Consider the following 19,066-nt stretch of genomic DNA (forward strand, 5'->3'; position numbering starts at 1 on the left):
GATGAGATAATAACAACAACAATGTAAATACTGCATTTTTAAAGGTTTGGGTAATGAAATGACATGAAAAGGCCAACAGATCCCTAGTCAACAGATTTATTTTGCTTTCAAGCAAACAAATGTATCATTCTCACATCAGGTACAAAAAGTGGTTAAATCTCTACAAACCTGACAAAAATACTAATCAAAATAACAACAAACAATACAGAGTACGCAGGAAGGAGGAGGGGTGAACATTATTCATAAGCACATCTTCGGGACAACCACACACCTGTGGCACAATGAACATGACTCATTTTAAGAGGTGTGGAGTCCACCTGAGGGCAGCCGCACTGAACTGGCTCATCTAGGCCAAAGAAGCCCCATCGAGCAGTAATGGAGACAGGGAGCGGAGCAGGAGTGGAGGGGTAGTGTTGGTTTGGATGAAATGGGGCAGAGGTACGTGATAAACAGCAGACGGGGAGGGGTCTTCAGACAGTTGGAAGGCATTAGTGTGTCGGACAGCGACTTGTCAGATGCAGCTGTTGCTGTGGCTGATTGATAGTTTGTATTTCACCCAGATGGGAGTCTGCAGTCACAAGCCAATGCTGAAAGGGATTATATCAAATTCAAAAGAAAAAAAACATACTGTAAAAAAACAAAAACATCATCAAAAGTGACAATTTTAGTGTTAAGCAACCAAGTCCATTACATTTCTCTACTTCTGGAGAAATCCAGCCTGGTCAATCATTGTTTTTTGTTTCTTTTTTTCTTCTTTGATTTGAAAAAATTCCTAAGTGTGACTCGTGTGTGTATGACATATAAAAAAAATCTGAATGCAGCTCTAAGAGGTTAAGATACAGAGCTAGAAAATATATCCTAAGTTGCACATTTACAAAAGCATTCAAACTCATTTCCACTTTCTCTGAAAGAATAATGTCTCCATAAACTCACCTAACACTAGTCACATGATTAGTAGTACTTGTATATGGCTGCACAGGAGGGTACACAGCAATATACTTGTCTGCATGTACATAAGATACTCCATGAGATACTCAGACTACACTATTCAGATTAGATATTCAGACACGGTGTGACACACCGATATGTAACTACCGTTCATAACACAAGGCTTTGGACTATGCACTCCAATCACATGATGGCATTCGCTGTTACCGAGTCAAAAGGAGAAGCACACTTGACAGCCATACAGTACTTCTCAGTGGAAAGAACTTCAACCATGCCCACCCAAACATCCTGTAAAGTAATTAGTGGAGATGTTAAACATATCTACAGACAACCTGGGCTCCACTGTGTGTGTGTGTGTGTGTGTGTGTGTGTGTGTGTGTGTGTGTGTGTGTGTCTGTCTGTCTGTCTTAGTGCTCAATAATGACCAAAGGAATGCCATACCTTCCAAATGCCATTGATTTAATCACAATGGCACAAACAGCAGTAAACAAGATTTCTGTTGTCGGCAAAGTTCAGTGATTTCTTTTGACAAACTGCTTTACGCTGGGTGGGTTTAACAGTCGCGCTCCTCTGTCAGGCTGTAGTAGTTGACTGTCGCTTGTGCACGCTCTTCCAATTTGAAAAATGAGACCGCAGTGAAGGGAGGATAACATACAATACACATCTCACAGAGAGAAACCAACAACTGCTGTATTTTCTTGTGTGTGTGTGTGTGCGCGCATGTGTGTGAGAGTGCATGTGTGCACATGTACATGGGCACCAGCAGGATGTGTTGGTGTTTAACCGCTAATGTCTCCTAGCATTAGCAGCTTTAGCATCATATCCTTGCCGGCTCTGTGTCTTTGTCCTCCAACAGGCTAATGAACTGACCGAAGCTCTCCTTCACCGCCTCCATGCTGTCAGTGGTGCTGCCCTCCAGGATCCAGCGCTTTCCTCGGGCCAGCGGTTCCAGCTCAAAGTACTTCTTGATCTGCGGCCAAACACACGATGCAATCAGCTAAAATAATCATTTGAAAAAAGTAAAATCTTATATTTAGCGTCTAACAACAGCTCCTGTTTTCAATACGAATAAAAAAAATATGAATCAACATTTTAATTTCCCCCCAGAACATCTCTGATCAAATTCAAAGTATAAAAAGTTCAAATAAAGCAAAAACACAATCGTCAAACTACAGCTTGTAAAGGCATGTAAGCTGGCACATTTTCATCTCATATCCTCACCACACTAGGTCAGTTCACACATTACGTCACCCTCAAACATGTGGCAGAAAGTAACTGTATAACGTTGTGCTTTAGTAACACATAAGACTGAAGACATAGTACGTTTTTTAGACCGGTATCCAGTAATTGCTGCTGTTCGACCCCCCCCCCCCCACACACCTAAATGAAACACAACAGCCTCTTCATCTGACGAATAAAAGGGTTGGCACTGCTCTTTGTAACAGTTATTATAAAGTTCATATGCTGGCTTTTGGCTGCTCTTGACAGTGGGGGTGCTGTGAGGTTCAGGGGAGAACCAGAACCAGCTGTTACGTAAAAACAAATCTCAGCAGAGGGAAACAATGTCTTAGACCTCCACTGAAGGTACTGCAGGTTGTTAGGGTTTCTGACATTTTCAAGCTGAGAGATATGGAAACAATTTTTTTGCCCGATGTGAACCCAGTTCAGCCATCTCCTCCTGTTTGCCTTATAGCCAGTGAAGAATGCACAAAACCAAATGTGTACTGTCAGCAGCTCTGGGAGAAAAATGCAAAGCTTCAAATGTAACAGATGCAATAAAAACACAATTTCCCACCTTATTAACTAATTTAGTCAGTTTCATGCTCAGTTTGACAATGGTGTATAAACTTGCAGAAATGTACACAATGTGTAACAGACGCTGGGTTGAAATATATGAATATAGGCATCTCTATTTCACACTCATCTTTATTAGAATATTAAGCTACAAGCTAAACTACTGCGTTTTTTCGAATGCAATATTCACATTGAGTATTGACTGGCTGGAAAGAGGACAGCACAAAGCTATGCTCTGAAGCTATTTAAAACATTACATTAGCTATTATCAATTTAATTGATTTCTTTAGTGCTCATTTCTACACATTTCTGCAAATATCAAACCGAGATTAATGACTGCAGACAACCTCAGTGTTCTGAATTATACAAGAAAACATGTGCAGCAAATAAACACCACAAAGTCCACAAGGATCGTCACACAGTCAAATTACTTTTCAACTTCAAGTGAAATTGCTTTTGTCTAGACCGTGCTGGGCTGTCTAGCTGTGCCATGGTGTGTGGCATGAAGAGGACGGAGAGGAGGAGGAGGGGGTGCGCACTCTTTGTGTCTGCTCAAACCCAGCCAGCCATGCCAGCGAGTGGGAGAGTGAGTGCCGTCTCTGCCCCCCTGAGCCGAGTCTCTGTCCGGGTGTAATGTGAGTTTAATGACAGATTAAGTCACCTCAGCCGCGTTTGGCTCAGAGGCCTGGCTAGAAAGCCGAGTGGACCCAAACAGTGTTAACAAATCTGTCTGGGTAACTTGAGCTGCCCTAGCCCAGGCTCTAGCCCCAGACCTAGACTGTAGACGATGTGGCTGGCTGCCTGTCTGGCTGGCTTACTTGTCAGCCTGTAGCCAAGGCCCTCTTCTGGAAGACTTTGGCCCCTGCACTGGCAGACAGTCAAAAGTCCAGAAGTGACCTCTGTGCAAGTGCAGACAGGCTCAAGCTTCTCTCACTTCCCCTCACGGGCCAATAGAACACACCCAGGGGCATCTCATAGTGTGGCAAATACCTTCTTTAGCACTGTGCGACAGATGAGCGGCCTTACCAACGACGGCAGATGACTTCTAAAGTTTTCAGTGCAGCTTTACACTTATGTGCGCTAGGGCTGAACGATTATGGAAAATAATCTAATTGCGATTTTTTGCCCCAATATTGCGATTGCGATGCGATATGTGATTATTTTTTAAGGTCTTTGTCTTCTGTATTATTAAACAAAGACAAGCAATACATCATATAGTATGGCCAATACTATATTACATTAATTTTAAACTGTTCTTTCCTGGAAGACAGACCTCTGTTATGATGACATGAGGTGATGCATGAATTGATGACTGACATTTTTATTTAACTTCTTCAATCACAACAGTATATTTGAACATACACAATAGTTTATTTTTAGCTTACAAACATCTGAGCATAAAGTGCTGACAAGGAACCCTGGTGTAAACATTAAAATGAAAGTCAGTACAATGTGCAGATTGCAGAAATATACATAAAAAAAAATCAGTGGCTTTACCACACTCAGTTTTTCGACATCTGTGAACTACTAGACAGTCATTCAATTAAAAAATAATATTAAATAAATAAAACTAATAAATAAAAAATACACACATCTTACTGATCTCTGCAGTCAGTAACATTACACATAAAGTGCAAACATAATAGCAATTGTATAAACACACACACAAACACGCCTTTAAAGTTTAAAGGCGTGAAATTGGACGGTCTAGCCTTCTGATTAGCTAATCAGAAGGCTAGTTCTGATTAGCGTCACCGCTGTCTCGGTGGAGTTTAATAAACTCGGCCGTCTGCTTCTTGCTATCTAAAATATAACCAGACACTGGTGTAAATTCTCGACTGTCTCATACTTCTGTTTAATAAGTTTTCTGTTTGACGTTTAGTCAGCTGTGTGAAAACCAAGGAGGAACCCACCCGGGGGATTAATAAAGTTTTATTTTATCTAATCTAATAACTTTAATCTCAGCCAAACCGATTTACTCACGAACAAACAAAACACTGAAAAAAGCCCAACAATAACATTTTTAGGTTGTCTAAGTGACTTATATATTACGTTTAACCCGAGCAGCGAAACTCCGCGGTGATCTGAAAATGATGTGCCGGGAGTTGTGCCGTTCTCGGCCGCATCAGTAATCCTCGAGCTCCCGGCTAGCTGTCGAGCTGGTGGGTAGCAGACGCCTCTGAAAACGTCGAAGCACTTTTGCAAATATGGGATATCTTGATAAACCGAGCAGATATTTGATGTTTACACAACTACTTTCTCGCCTGAAAATATGTTAAAAGTTTATTTTGTGACCCAGAAAGATTAGTATGAGTAATTTTAAAACTTAGTAGCGGCCGCCATTGCTGGAAACTGGAGTTTGGCTGGGCCGCGCTATGAATTCTGGGATATGGTAGTAATTTGGACAGCCTTATAATCGCAGTATAATCGCAGCCTTTGCGGTTAGAAAATTGCACTTGATCATGTCGCGATATTATCGCAAATGCGATATATCGTTCAGCCCTAATGTGCGCATGATAAAACCACTAATCTGTGATCTCAAACAATCCCCTTTTTACTTAATAGCCAACTGATATGAACACCTTCTTGCGAGCTACATTTCATCGACACTGCATATCAAATCCAGAGACTTTAATCACACAATTCAGCCATTATATGCTGCTAAAAACACTTCCTCAGTATTACATTACTGAAAGAATCAGCAATGTAATGCAATCAGCAGTGTGGCCCAAACCAGTTTCTCTGAGATTAAATCCTCCTAAGCACACTTATGCTTGCTTAAGGAATTGCGTGAGGCAGTGGTATGGGTAAGCCACACAAGACGTGGATTGCCAGATGGCTCCAAGGATGACCACTGGGTCATCCAGTCTAGCTTCTTCTAGGTCATACAGACCGGAGCGTCTTGCCTTGTGCATGTTAGAAAGCAGCTTATACATGCATGAGGGTGTCAAAAATTCTTTAATCGCTTGTGTCTGTGTCAGCCGAGTTCCTGCTGCTCGAGCCTAGTCATGCTAGCCAACAGTCTGCGCTCTCAGGAGGACAGACATGAAACCCAGGAAAGGTGAACTCTTTGGTAACAGCCCTGAATAGTTAGTAACTTCTGAGACTATGAAAAGTCTAAAGAATGGGAATGTGTAAGGAATCTAACATACCCAAGGGGCAGAAGACAGACATATAAAATAATGTTAAAGCATGATTTCTTTTTGGAATATGAGCCTCGACTTAAGTAAATGAATTATAGATCTATTTTTTAGGTTGTATAATTTGTGACCCAGTGTCCGCAAGGAGTGGCTGTATAATATAGTCAGCTAAGCTTAAGCTCCAAACCTGGCAAGCCTACTTTGGGCTATTTAAGATACCCAATGGGCATATATAGCACGTGCATCCAGCTGCTCCCTGACCTGTGCCAGATTACTGCATGTATGGTCACTCTTGGCATCATGCCATGGCAAGAGGATCTCCTGGCAGAATAAAAGAGCTTTAATGAGCTCTGCTCTGGCCTCTTGACCAACTAAACAAACCGTGGAGCCACCTAAAGGGGCAGGGCAGCTATGGAGATACCTGATATTGCTGTCTGATACTACATGTGAAGAAAAAAAACCCCTAACAAATTTATATCCTCTCCTCTGCAGTTGTCTTCACCTTCTAAAAAGGCATAAAGTAGAGCAGGTGGCAGTGGGCTCAGATGTCTATATTTTAAATTATAAAGCAGAGAAAAAACAAAAACAACAAAAACTGTCAGAAGTTTTTTCTCAGTATGCTTATTTATCATATATTTAGGTACACCAGTACAGTTTCAGCTTCTCCCAGCATGCCCTGGATAACACACACACACACACACACACACACACACACACACACACACACACACACACACACACACACACACACACACACACACACACACACACAAACGACCAAAAAAGAAGAAGAGGAAGAAAGAAAGCAGCACCCACTCAATCCAGACAGATACTAAGCTTCTCTGTCAGGCTGGCCAGACATTCAGGTACTGAAAGTAGACGATGCGGTTGTGATTTACTGATTATTACCTGTTCATTCTTGCACCACAACTATCAAGAAACCCAAAAAACACAGCTCCTACCATAAAAAAAACCCTTCCGAAATGTATTAAACCATCACACTGTTGAGACAAAACCGACACAGCATCACAGACAGAGTACACAGAGAGCTGATACATAACTAAATGGTATGTAACCTAATGTGACTCACTTTTGTTGTAGTGTTTCCACAGCAGTAATTACCTCCAAAAAGTCAATTTCATGGATCATTTTCATTATTTTATTGGTACGCAGTGTTCCTTGTAGTTATTTCTGTTGTTGAATTTGTGCTGGGTAATTTGTGGTTAAGCACCTTTTCAACAGTGCGATGGCAGAAGTCCAAGTTAACACGGTGACATTAACATGTTCAGGATCTTTCTGATAAAGCTTACTACGGTTCAGTAGGTTGGTGCTATGTGGGCGTATTTAAGAAATCTCAAGTCGTTTTTAACATATTTGCAGAGGTTTACAACAAAGCCAGATGAAACAGATTTAGATTTGTTGGATACACTCCTACAGCAGATTAGAACCGAAAGAAAGTTAAATGGTCTGTGCTGTAAGCTTTCCATTTCTCATGTATGGTTAACACTTTCCTCGTGTTATAAAAGCCTGAAAAACAAACAATTCAATTAAATAGAGTATTATCAAATAATACTAATAACATCTTACTGTTTAAGTAATAAGACCATAAACAGAAGAACACAGAATGTTAATCTGAGAAGACGTCAAAACCTAAAGAGAAGCCGTTAAAAATACTCAGACAAGTTATGATTTCCTCCACACAACATCAAAACTGTTTTTTGAAACAAGAAGTGCTCATTGGTCAACCAACAGTTTCGGCCTAGAGCTTTTAATTAGGCTAAACTTCAGCAGAACCCTTTTTAAACAAAAAGAGCATCACTTCTGCTCACAGGATGTGAGCAAAACACATCTTTTTATTATGTGTATGCAAATAAATGAATAACATGGCCTTCGATGCCCTTCTCCTAATATTTACCATGACAACATATCTATGAAGCGTCACTGTCACATGTCAAAACCTCACCACACGAGCAGGCACAAAACTGGAGAGGGAAGCAATAGGGGGTCTCTTAACCAGGGAAAGTGGCAGACTCAAATATCCAAGACAATCAATTACACCATCCCTTGACATGTTGGCCCCTGTGAAGATATCAGTCACTTGGAAAATGGCCCACACTGGCGACTGCATTGAAACGGGAGGGTAATGTGAGATCCACTCACCATATAATAGATATGCCTTTGTTTGCTTTTCCGCCTTACCTAAAGAGCCTTAAAGACATGAGAAAGCCTGGAGGTCCCCAAGAGAGGAACACCTGGGAAGCCTGTGAATAAACAAACACTGTGCCTCAAATTGAGGGAGGTGTGAATCTAAACAGCCCACTGGCCAGTAAATAAACCCCAAAGCCTATGTAAGCACCTATTTAAAGCTATAACACTTTCAGTAATGGACTGAAGATTTTGCATCTAAGGTGGGCAAGTAAAGGTGGATCATGACCTGATCACTTGTTTGGTTAATGTATTAGCAGTAAGTAGGGCATGAAGTGAGCACTGCAGAATCCCTCTTTGAATATAGTTGAGACAGCCAGCAGCTGGCACAGCACAGCGAGAATACAATAATAGAGCTCAACAGGATCTCCATACCAAACCCTTTCCTATTGTGTGTGCACAGCAATATATATACAAGAGCTTCCCCCAACCAAAGACTTTCCCAGCCATTAGTCGCGTAGTCATTGCATGTTGTTGATGATATTAATTAAAACATTTAACTATATTTTTGGGATTCTTTTAAAAACGGTTTGAGTTGCTGAGCCCAGAAGAGACACTACAAAGGGTAACACTGTTGATGCTTTGCTAAATCACAGGGAAAAATGTCATATTCTTGGGGTTTTACCTCTCCGAAAGATCCAAAACTTTAAATTGCCTGCAAATCATATATACTCATCTAATAACAGCAGACACCAGTCTTTACATGTCAAAGCTGCCACATCACAAAAGGTTTGAGGTTTTGTTGTGCATCTGTATGTTTCCAGTCAAATCCCACTTAAACGCTATGGACTACGAATCTCGTCATCAACCAAGCTTGGGTCCATTTTAAGGGAGCAGTGATATGATTTACATGCCTCCACTGTTGTACAGCAGAATAATAGCTTTGCTTTTAGATGCATTTTGTTCAACTTTGTGTACATAAACTGACTAACGTGGCCCAGTGGACCAATTGATACTCTGACTCCCGGCCAGCGGACGTTTGTTGCCTTACCCTACGCTCTACACTGACCAACAGACAGAGGTGAAATGCCAAATACACAAAAACACATTAGCTGTCTGGTAGCAATTATATTTTTGAGGGATACAGAAATGGAAGCAATCAGCTTTTGTATACTAAAGACCACAGCAATCATCAATAAGAAGCAGTGCACAGCTGAAGACCTTGATGTTTCAAGCTGCAGTAGATTTAGGGCGCACTCAGGAATGCAAAGATCCATGAAGAAACCTACAGCTGTACTTTGAAGCAAATAAAGAAAAATGGATGTAGGGGGTTTAAGAACACACCAATGGTGTCAAAAAGACATATTGCAAAGACTTTAAACCTGAATTCTGAGCATGACAGGAGTGAGTGGGACAAACAAAGATGTGGACTTTGAGTTAAATCCTTTCATTTGCTGTGGAAACAATCCAGGTCTAGCAAGCATGTAAAAGCGCTGAGGCCACCCTGGAACCAGACCAGAGTTGTAGAACTGTTGGAGCAGGCAAAAAATGTCTAAAGTCCCAATGTCACAATGTAAAACCTGAGCAGCCTTGAGATTTACTGTCGTGTTCCACTCAGGTGAGACCACAGGGCTTCCCTTGGGCTCAGCTTAGCGCGGGTTCAAAGTGATTCACTTGCAGTACACTTTTCTTCAAAGCCAACTGACCACTGCCAGATCAGAGTTATCCTCAGAGGCTCTGTAAATCAAGGATGCACAGGGGACATTCTTACAGACTCCTTCACTGTGCTCCTTGGAACAATGTTATTGCTTTTAAGAGGTTATACAGTGATAATGTTCTTTCCATATAAGCATTTTGAAAATTTATCTAGAAGATGTGCATGAGAAAATTCCCATTTGGACAATGAACAGGTAGATCTTTTTTTTTTTTTGCTTTGTTTTTACAAGCACAGAGGCATTTGCTTTTATTTTTCTTGCAGCAAGTCATATGACTTCCAAAAATGTCTGGCTTCCTCATGGGTAAATGATGCATGTTTCAAATTTGGTAGTGACAACATCAGATGCAGTGTTTCTGCAGAACACATCCTTACATATCTACATAGGACAAAAGGGAAAAAAAGAAAAAAAAACATGGCATGGTATGTGGCATAGTGAGACAAGGGTCTAGAGGACAGGCTAAAAATATCTAAAGCAATCTGACCAACAGAAAAATAAGTAATGACTCAAAAACACCAGAGGAAAAAAAACCAGGATGGCAACCTCTTTGGTGTCCCGGTGAACGCACTAGATTTTGTTATTTTTAGCAACTGATTGCAAGAAAACCTTTTTCCAAACAATCGCAGTCCAACTTGGATTAATGGCAGTCACTCTGAGTCAGACTGGCAAACGTTTGCAAATTAATTTCTATTCCCCTCTTGGAATGGAACAACTAAGGAAGATATCATTAGTGCTTCAAAGTTAAAATGAAAAAGTTCTTCTCTGAATTTAATAAGCTGATGTCATGAAATGGGCAATTAGAGGCCTTAAAGCTGTGGCTGATTAGTTTATATGCTGATATTGGTACAAAGATGTCCAGAAGATCACTTGAGAAAGGAAAAGATAACATGCTAAAATCATACCTGAAAAACAGGGCGCACTTAATTTCATAAGCTTCTGATGCTATATATATTTAGATCACAACATCTAAGAGACCTCTTTGGTTGTGGTCGCTGGCATATATCGTTAAGTGAAGCTTAGAGATGAGGTGATGTTACAGGCCAGAAGCATGAATGGCATTTGCTATAGAGTGTGGGCTGGGGGCAAAGGGGAAGGAAAACATCCGCCCTCTTGTGCAGGCTGGAGAATAATTGGCAGGTTCAGTACATGGAACAAGGCCCCTTCACCAGGGTTTGACCTGCAGGACACTAAGAAACGTCTGCGAGGGTAGAATATTTGGGAAGTGTGTGCAGTGGGTGGGGGGGTGCGTGCGCATGTTTGGCTTGCCTTATTAAAGATTTACAGTATCTCAATTTATGAAAGGCCAAGGGCTCCCTGACAAGGAACATCTGGTCTATGGGACTTAAACGGGTGAGCTGGCGTCCTGCCCATGCTCCCTGCTGCAGGGGCCAATGTGCCAGCACCTTCCTTTAAGCCCGCCCTTTCTCTCTTCTTCTTGGGAAGGGGGCTGCCTTGCTGTAGCAGCCCACACAGAGGGTTCTCAAAGCCCAGGAGGTCTGTCCCAAGCCACCGCCTCCTTCTCCAGGACCCCCCTAGTGGGACTGTCCACCCCTTTCACTCTGAAGCCCCCCTTTCACACTGCAGTTCTGACAGTTAACCAGCTTGAAAGCTGCAGCAGGCCCCCGCTTCAGCACACAGCACGCGGCAATAGAATCAAAGTGCTCCACTCCTGCAAAAGATTTAAACCATGCGTCAAGTTGGAGTCTGTACACACACCCTCACATAGCAACTTCTCTTTGCAACGCTTACTCTCACAGACACAGACGTGCAAATCAAAGGCTATCAAATTTTTTTCATTCAAGGTTGCAGGCTTTCATACTTTTTTTTGTTGCTTTGGATACCTTCTCATATTTATAATCGTAATCACATAATCAAAGGAATCAAAAGCATACATGAACATGTTTGCTTGTAATGTGTAAACTAACCACAACAAAGCTTCCCCCCCCCCTAAAAACAACCAACTGGCAGGCAAAAAGGACGAAAGACCAATCAGAAAACAAAAGCTATGATGAAACCAAGGCTTGTTTGTTCAAAACACACATTTCCCAACATGTGTTCCAGCTGCTTCAAGCAAATTTCACTAATTAAAGTGCACGCCACTCTATGAAACCAATTTTCGGGAAATTTACACATCGGTGGTGTCTCTGTGGATATGCATGGTTCCGAAGCTCATCATCAAACATGAGGTTTGATGTAGTTTAAGAAATGTGTTTGTTTTTGATGCATGGTTCAATACCCTTAGTTAGAGAACTGCTTCTGTCTGGTTTTAATCTCTTCCATAATAAGAAATCAGTAGTGTATACCCAAAACTGTGGATCAGTACAAACAAAAGCAGCCATAGCCATACACGATCATTTTCATACCACAACAGGCAAGGATGAAAGCCAATCCTGTTCTTCTTATCGCATCAATTAATTATCAATAAAGCCAATAATGGCCTTTAACACTAAAGCATTTAAGAAGTTAAGAACAAACTTCTGTGAAGCCTGGATATAAATCTACCAGGAGCCCCACATTTGTGAAACAGTGCTATACCCATCAAACTTTTAGAAAACTTGTGAAAAAGGGTACATTTCAATGGATGAAAAACTCAATGGAAGGGAACCCCCCGAGATTCCCAGTGTTTGATCCATGTGAGTCAGCAAGGGAACTTTGGGGTCAAATCGCATACTGAATAGGCTTTTCGGAAGTCTTGTCCTGGCTTGTGACGGCCGGTCGTCCGACCCTGCTTGACCGAAAACAAAGGGAGGGCCACTGACCACAATTGGGAAAGACGGGATTCTTTTCTCCTACAGAGGAAAGTATGGTGCTGAATAGGGTCTGGCTGTCTGAATTGCGCTCCAAACGGATTCTGAGAGTGAGGACCCACTAGGGTCAGGGTTCAGAGGCATTTGACGTGGGCTATGGGAAAATGCGTGCACAGTGCCCACACAACCTGCCAACTGCCCTCTCACCCACAGTGCCCCTTAACCTCCCAGAGGGACAGACCACCTGCCCAGGGATGACAGGACGAGAAAGGCGGTATGGGTGGGAAAAAGAAAGAAAGCAGAAATGAAGGTGGGCGGGAAGGCTGCGCTAGTGGGTGAGACAAAGATGTAAGAGAGATAAAACATCAAAGAAACAAGTAGTCTCTAAGTAACTTCACATACTGGTCTTCCAAGGTCTAGCACACATTCTCCAGGGGGTAATCAATATGTGCTGCTTGACTGATTTTCCAACTTTTGCATCCCAAGGTGGGCTGGATGAAGCCCCGGTTACATGTCTGTAAGATCTCTCTTGAGATTTGCAGTGCTTTTTTTTGTAATCACTCACAGACTACAGCACATGGAAACAGGTTAATAGCAACATGGAAATGTATGTTACAGTACCCCTAAAAGTGGCTCATCATTTATCAAAGACTCGGGTATATCTATCAGCTAAAACATCTGGAGTCAACTTTTCCCTTCTCAGGAGTACAGTTTCACATGGGACCACCAAGAAAGACAGAGTTTATCAGCCCAGTCTGCTCTGAATCTTTTTTTTTGTAAGCACTTTCTGGTTATCACTACCAGGAGTGACAACATCCTGCTATGTCTGTTCCACCATCTGTAAGAGGATATGACCAAGCAAGAGTCAGGAGCAGTGTACCACATGCAAAATGCAAAGGGGACGGTCACGCCGGTGCTATCACCAAGGATAAATTCCTCTGTCCTGTTGTTAAGAAACAAAAGTGTTTTCTCAAGCCCATCTTATTACGGTCACCAAGAAATATTGATAGAAAAAAAAATCATATTGAAATGCAGTGTGAGTTGAGGGGAAATCAAAAGTATCAATTTAAAGTGTAAAAAGAACCAAAAACCTGACGGGACTTGTAGAGTTCTAACACCTTGAAACATCTCTGCATTAAATTACAATACTACCTGAGTGAATTGGAAAAATGAGAGCACAGACTGATTAATTGTAATAGAAGACGTAAAGGCAGACACTGACATTTAAAGACAGCTTAATTGCAAGAGTCTGTTGGAAAATCAAGCTGTCAACGCCGTGTTTTACCAGAGAAGATAGAGTCATCTAAGTGCACATGGTGGGGCCACTGGCTGGAGACACCTCTTAAAAAAATATCACGCGCTGCTTTACATGGAATGTCACACTTCGGAGTGCCATGCGGTTCACCTAATCAACTGACGGGAGGGAACTGAACTCAGAAACTACACCGAACCGTGTGCGGATTGTGTGAAGTGTTAGCAAGCATATCTGTGTGAGATAAAAATCCACCATTAAGTGCATGTTGTAGACTTTCATCATCGCTATTCAGTTACAGTTACATACTATTCTAGTGTTTCAGTGCTACCGGAACACAAAGGAATGCAGGACTGTAATCTCATTCCTACTGTATGTTTCCCCAACCAAATGATATTTGTGTGCTCTGTACAACAGCATGGACCTCGATTATGACGAGCAAATATGAAGTGAATACATTTGATGCTACTGGCGTCTGCAAGAAGAAGTTAAATATTACTCACAAAACTGAAAGTCAAACGAATAACAGCCAGCAGAGTGGAAGAGTGCATTTTATAAATCCATAGAAAAGTGTACTCTTATTAAAAAAACACCTTCAAGAAAAGACACTGGATGAACTTACTCTAATAAGCAACAGATCACCAACATATCGTTTATGTAAATGGCCTGAAAATAATATATATATATTTTTTATCATCTGTACAGATAACTGCTGTTACAATGCTGTCAACGTGTCCGGAGGCTAACTCAAGCTCGGCTTTCTGGATGTTGCTACATTATGGTCAATATGTTTATATAATGTGACCACAGAGTCATTTGCACTTGGCAAGAATTAAGGGACAGAGCTCAGCAAGGGGACCTGCTCCTCATCCATTTTTCTCCTGTAGCCAGCAACACAAGTCTGGGGTTGGAGAGAGGGAGGTGGGGGTGGGGAGCACTGGTTGCTGACCGGCTTCAGTCTAGACGGCTCAATACGCAGTTGACTTTTTAAACCCGCTTGTCTGGAAAAGAGCAGACGTGAGGTAAGAGGGGGGTGAGCTGCAGCAGAGAGGTGGTGGTGCATTTTGGCTGCCATAGCCAGCGGGCTAAACTCACTAGGCACAAGCAGAGGGAGAGAGTGAGAGAGGGAGAGAAGAGGGGGGGTGGAAGAAAAAAGGAAAGAGAGGAAAAGAGAGCGAAAGAGAAACAGATAGAGGGGCAGAGAGAGCGAGCAAGAGACACTATCAGAGAGAGCCATCAGTCAGTGGCTGGGGCTCCATTGTCAAGGTCAGTGAGTGGCAGAGTAAAAAGTCACACCACCTGACCCCCCCCCCACACCACCACCACCTCCGCCGCCTGTCTGCTTTCCTGCTGTTCATCCCCTGTCCTCCTGCTCAGTACCGCCATCAGTCTTGTCTGCTCACTCAGCACACAGAAAGGAAATCTGATCTAAGTGACTGCAAAAAAAAAAAAAAAATTCTATAGTGAAGCTGTCATTATACGGGATGTATTTTACAATTTCTCTATTTACTTAGTTTGATAAGGGGAATACACCCCAGGCAAAAACAGCTGTATATGATTTCGATTAACATCTGAATACATTCCTTTTTCGCATGAAATAGCCCGTCGATTCCCCAGATCTGTGAACACTATGATGGTCTCCCTGCTGATGCCGTTTTTAACTCTGCACCAGAAATTTTTATGCAACAGCTGGACCTTTTAAGTTTGGAGCCCATTCATCTTCATTTGGCATTGTGGAGAAAGGTTTTATTGGGAAATTAGTAGAATTCAAAAAGAATGTCTGTTAGAAATGCTGACTGCACTCGAGCTGCAGTTTTCATTAGTCCCAATTTTTGGCAGTCAAGCTGATAAAAATTATTTGACATTGCACAATGATCTCATCTTTACAAGACTGGCAACGAGCCCGTTTGGAATTTGTCTTAATTATTATTCTGCAGAGAGCAGGAGAAAGATGAAATTGGCTCACTTTTACTTTTGCAACATTACTTAACTCTCTTAAGGCGAAAGCAAACCGCTGAAGAATACCGACATCTGCTGAATCATTTGACGAGGCTGCAGCACTCCTTTACCAACGTACGTGATTAAATCTAGATGAAAAGACTAAGACAGGTCATAGCTCTCAGACTGCCCTTGTGGTGATTAAGCACTGACCGCAGCTTTTTCTGCCCATGAGGTATGTGAAAGAACAAAGGGCAAGCCACGCAACACATACATGCCGTGCAGCGTTAAGCATAGCATCACTTTTGTCGTGAGCATCAGTGTTTACAGACCAGCTGAGTTGTGCAAACACTCCTTTCGATATCACCGCCCCTTCCTTTTCCATCAAAGGCAAACTGAGAAAGAACATCCATTATGACCTTTCATAGATTAAAGTCAGTCAATGGAGAGACATTTAACATCATCATATAAACAAATAAATAGCACAGAACACATGTGATTAGATCAAAGTTTCCTTTTCAACGCCTTGTGTCTGTGTAGAGTTAAGACTTGTGAGTGTGTGTGAGGACAATAAGAGTAGCCCCCCCACTCCAAAACTTAAATCAGTGAGACCAAATCTCACAGATTTTGCCCTAAACCATGTCTTTTTGAAGTTACCTTCAAAGAAGTCAAATTATGATCCTTCACTTCAACTGCACGACCGCGTTTTAACTAAACATGACTGTATTCTGCAAAACGATCAAGACTTTAATGCTCTGCTGTCCAAATGACTAATTTAGCATTTTACTGAAGGACATTTTTAAGGTCAGCCTATCACATTTTTTTTTTCATTTTTCACTCTTTTGAAGACGTGATTTCATGTGTTTCAATGTGACTGTGTGTCTTTTCCCTCCTCTACTCGGGTCACTCCTGCAAAAAAGCTCTTAACGCTGGATTTACTACCTCCCTTTTTGCTTGTGCTAATAATTATTTTCTAGAGGACAAAAAGGAGGAAAAAAGGTTGGTAGTGGCAGCCTTTGTAAACTCCTGTTTAATAGACTAATAGAGGGGAGGACTGAATAAAATACATTGTCACTTTTCAGTCTCATATGTGACGTATGTGGTGCACAACTTTTATCCCGATGATTATTCTAAATGAGCTGGCAATTATTAGACATTTGCACTCAGTAATGACGCAAATGCAAGGTATTGTAAGGGTGATCTTAACAACTTAGTTATGGCCATTTGGTAAAGGCGTTGCTCACGCTGTGTTGTTTCCTTCTAAGGTTCATTGATTGGCCCTTACCTGTGCCTCATCTTCTAAACAACCAATCAGCAGCCACTGGGGAATTTTGAGCCACCAGCGTCACAGTCCACAATGACACACACACCATGTGCCAGACGTTTGACGAAAGTTTCAGACACTGGGCGCCACATGAGTCACTGAGCACAGCCACCACCCAATGTGTGCCAAGACCTGCAAGTTCACCATGTGCAAAATGTGACAGAGGACAGTGGTTGACTAGCCACTTCCGTCTGGACTATTCCCAACACAGTTTGATCAAAAGTTGTGAGAGGACTTTCTGCAATGTTAAATTGCTGTCACGGACACTAGAAAAAAAAGAATACTGTTCCAGCCACATAAGAGAGTCAAAAACCTATAGGCTCCGTTTAGTAAATTAGGGGTCTTATGCAGCAGAAATGTTATTCTGAGGACCCTGCTTTTTCCCCCCTCTATAGAAAGCCTAATTTGGTCTGCATTGAATTTCCTTTAAGTCATATTTGCAAACTAAAATAGAATTCTGATGGTTTTATATTAACTGAACAAATGTTTTTAAACTTCAGGAATGTCAGTTCCATCATAACCACATCCGGATATATATACTTCCTGGGCTTTGTGTGAGAATTTATGGTGAGTCATCTTAAAAGCCTCAATTTTAACAAATTACCTGTTTTGGTCATAACTGCCAGATCGCATGCCAACACAAATTATTAGGAACCTCTCCACATTTGGATCACATTAATGCACTGTATATTCAATTAGCAAAGAGTAGGCAAGATTCAGCATGTGCAAGAGCGACATAGTTTGTGCAGGGTACAACTTGCAAAAATGTATTACTAACCCCGCAGTGCACCTACGTACATGCTGCATGCTGAGATAACTTATGAACTAATTAATGGCTAAAAACAAGCGATCAACTGGATGTAACATTCAAGTAGCCATCTGGATGTCTACCACCTGTCGAGGGTGAGTAAGAGCATTATGTGGCTAGGAAGAGATGTGTCATATTTCAAACAACAAGTCAGTGGATTTTACAAACTTTGTCCATTACTACAATTGCTAAAGGGCATATTTTTAAATTTACAGATTAATTTATTTATAAATACTTTTGCCATTTGATCATGTGTGTCTCTCTACTTTTAATTGTAACCTCAGTTTTTGCACAAAATGTGATGCATTCACGTGACTGATTTATTAAATCCAACCTCTATCTTGTGCAACAGGTATAGATAGCAAAAAAGGTTGCATAGTAACGTCATAGTCATTTTTCTAATGGTAAAAGAAATGATCAATATATTTCAGTGAAAGCACACGGTGCTTGTCTTTGTGCTTTTACTGCTCACATAAAGATAAACCCTGTAAAGACAGACAGATGACTTGTGTTTGAGATATCCCACAGAAATAAACAGATAAACCATAAAAACAAAAACAAAGGTTTTAGAATTTCTAGTAAGAACACCAGTGCAGTACATTACTTCAAATTTATGCATCATCACATCACTGGTTTAAAGTAAAGATAACTTCAGAGAAAGTCCTGCACTAAGCCAGAACAAAGATATAAAATATGAACTAAACTGAAAAGAAATAATAAAATGAAGACATGACTTTAAAAAATACACAAGGGTACTGTTTTGTTTCATTTACTGTGTGAAATAAACAACATGAAAATATGTCTGGCAGTTATTCTCTGACCAGCAGTGGTAAAACACCCGACTGTAATTAACTTGAATTAATTTAGCATGCTTTTCTAAGTTTGGCTCAGAAAAACATACAAATAAGAATACGCACAGTGAAGAGAGTCATCACTATCATAATGATCAGCGATGAACGACTACATTAGAAAAAATACAGATTTCAAAAAGTATGATGAAACATCTAAAAAAGGTAATTATGACTGCACGTAGGTTTTCATAAGAAACATAAACAGCAGACTGTCAGAGCTTTGCAGGGAGGCTTGCAACGCTTCCCTGCAAAAAAACAACAACAAAAAGAAACAACCGTCACCAGTACAGAGATTTCTGTTCGGTGTTTTTCTGAAGAGAAAACAAGGATGCTGTATCAGTGCTGTAGAAAAAAAATACTAATAACTGATGCACCTTAAAAAAGGTTTCTGTGACATCCATGAA

At 41.2% G+C, this 19,066-nt stretch overlaps 1 protein-coding gene across 2 annotated transcripts in view; it reads right to left on the reverse strand.

The window, feature by feature from the left end:
- Positions 1-1,247: 1,247 nt before the first annotated feature.
- Positions 1,248-19,066, reverse strand: part of LOC146657758 (ADP-ribosylation factor-like protein 15) — a 101,440-nt gene continuing 83,621 nt past the window's right edge. For both annotated transcript variants that reach the window (XM_085426078.1, XM_085426077.1), the window contains exon 5: positions 1,248-1,918. In XM_085426078.1, coding sequence (XP_085282204.1) covers positions 1,766-1,918 — 153 coding nt within the window. In that variant the 3' untranslated portion in view covers positions 1,248-1,765. The remainder of the gene's footprint in view (positions 1,919-19,066) is intronic.

This window comes from Rhamphochromis longiceps, linkage group LG12, assembly GCF_057381845.1.
Source record: "Rhamphochromis longiceps isolate RC_006_pf linkage group LG12, R_longiceps_female_GT1.1, whole genome shotgun sequence".
NCBI lineage: Eukaryota > Metazoa > Chordata > Actinopteri > Cichliformes > Cichlidae > Rhamphochromis > Rhamphochromis longiceps.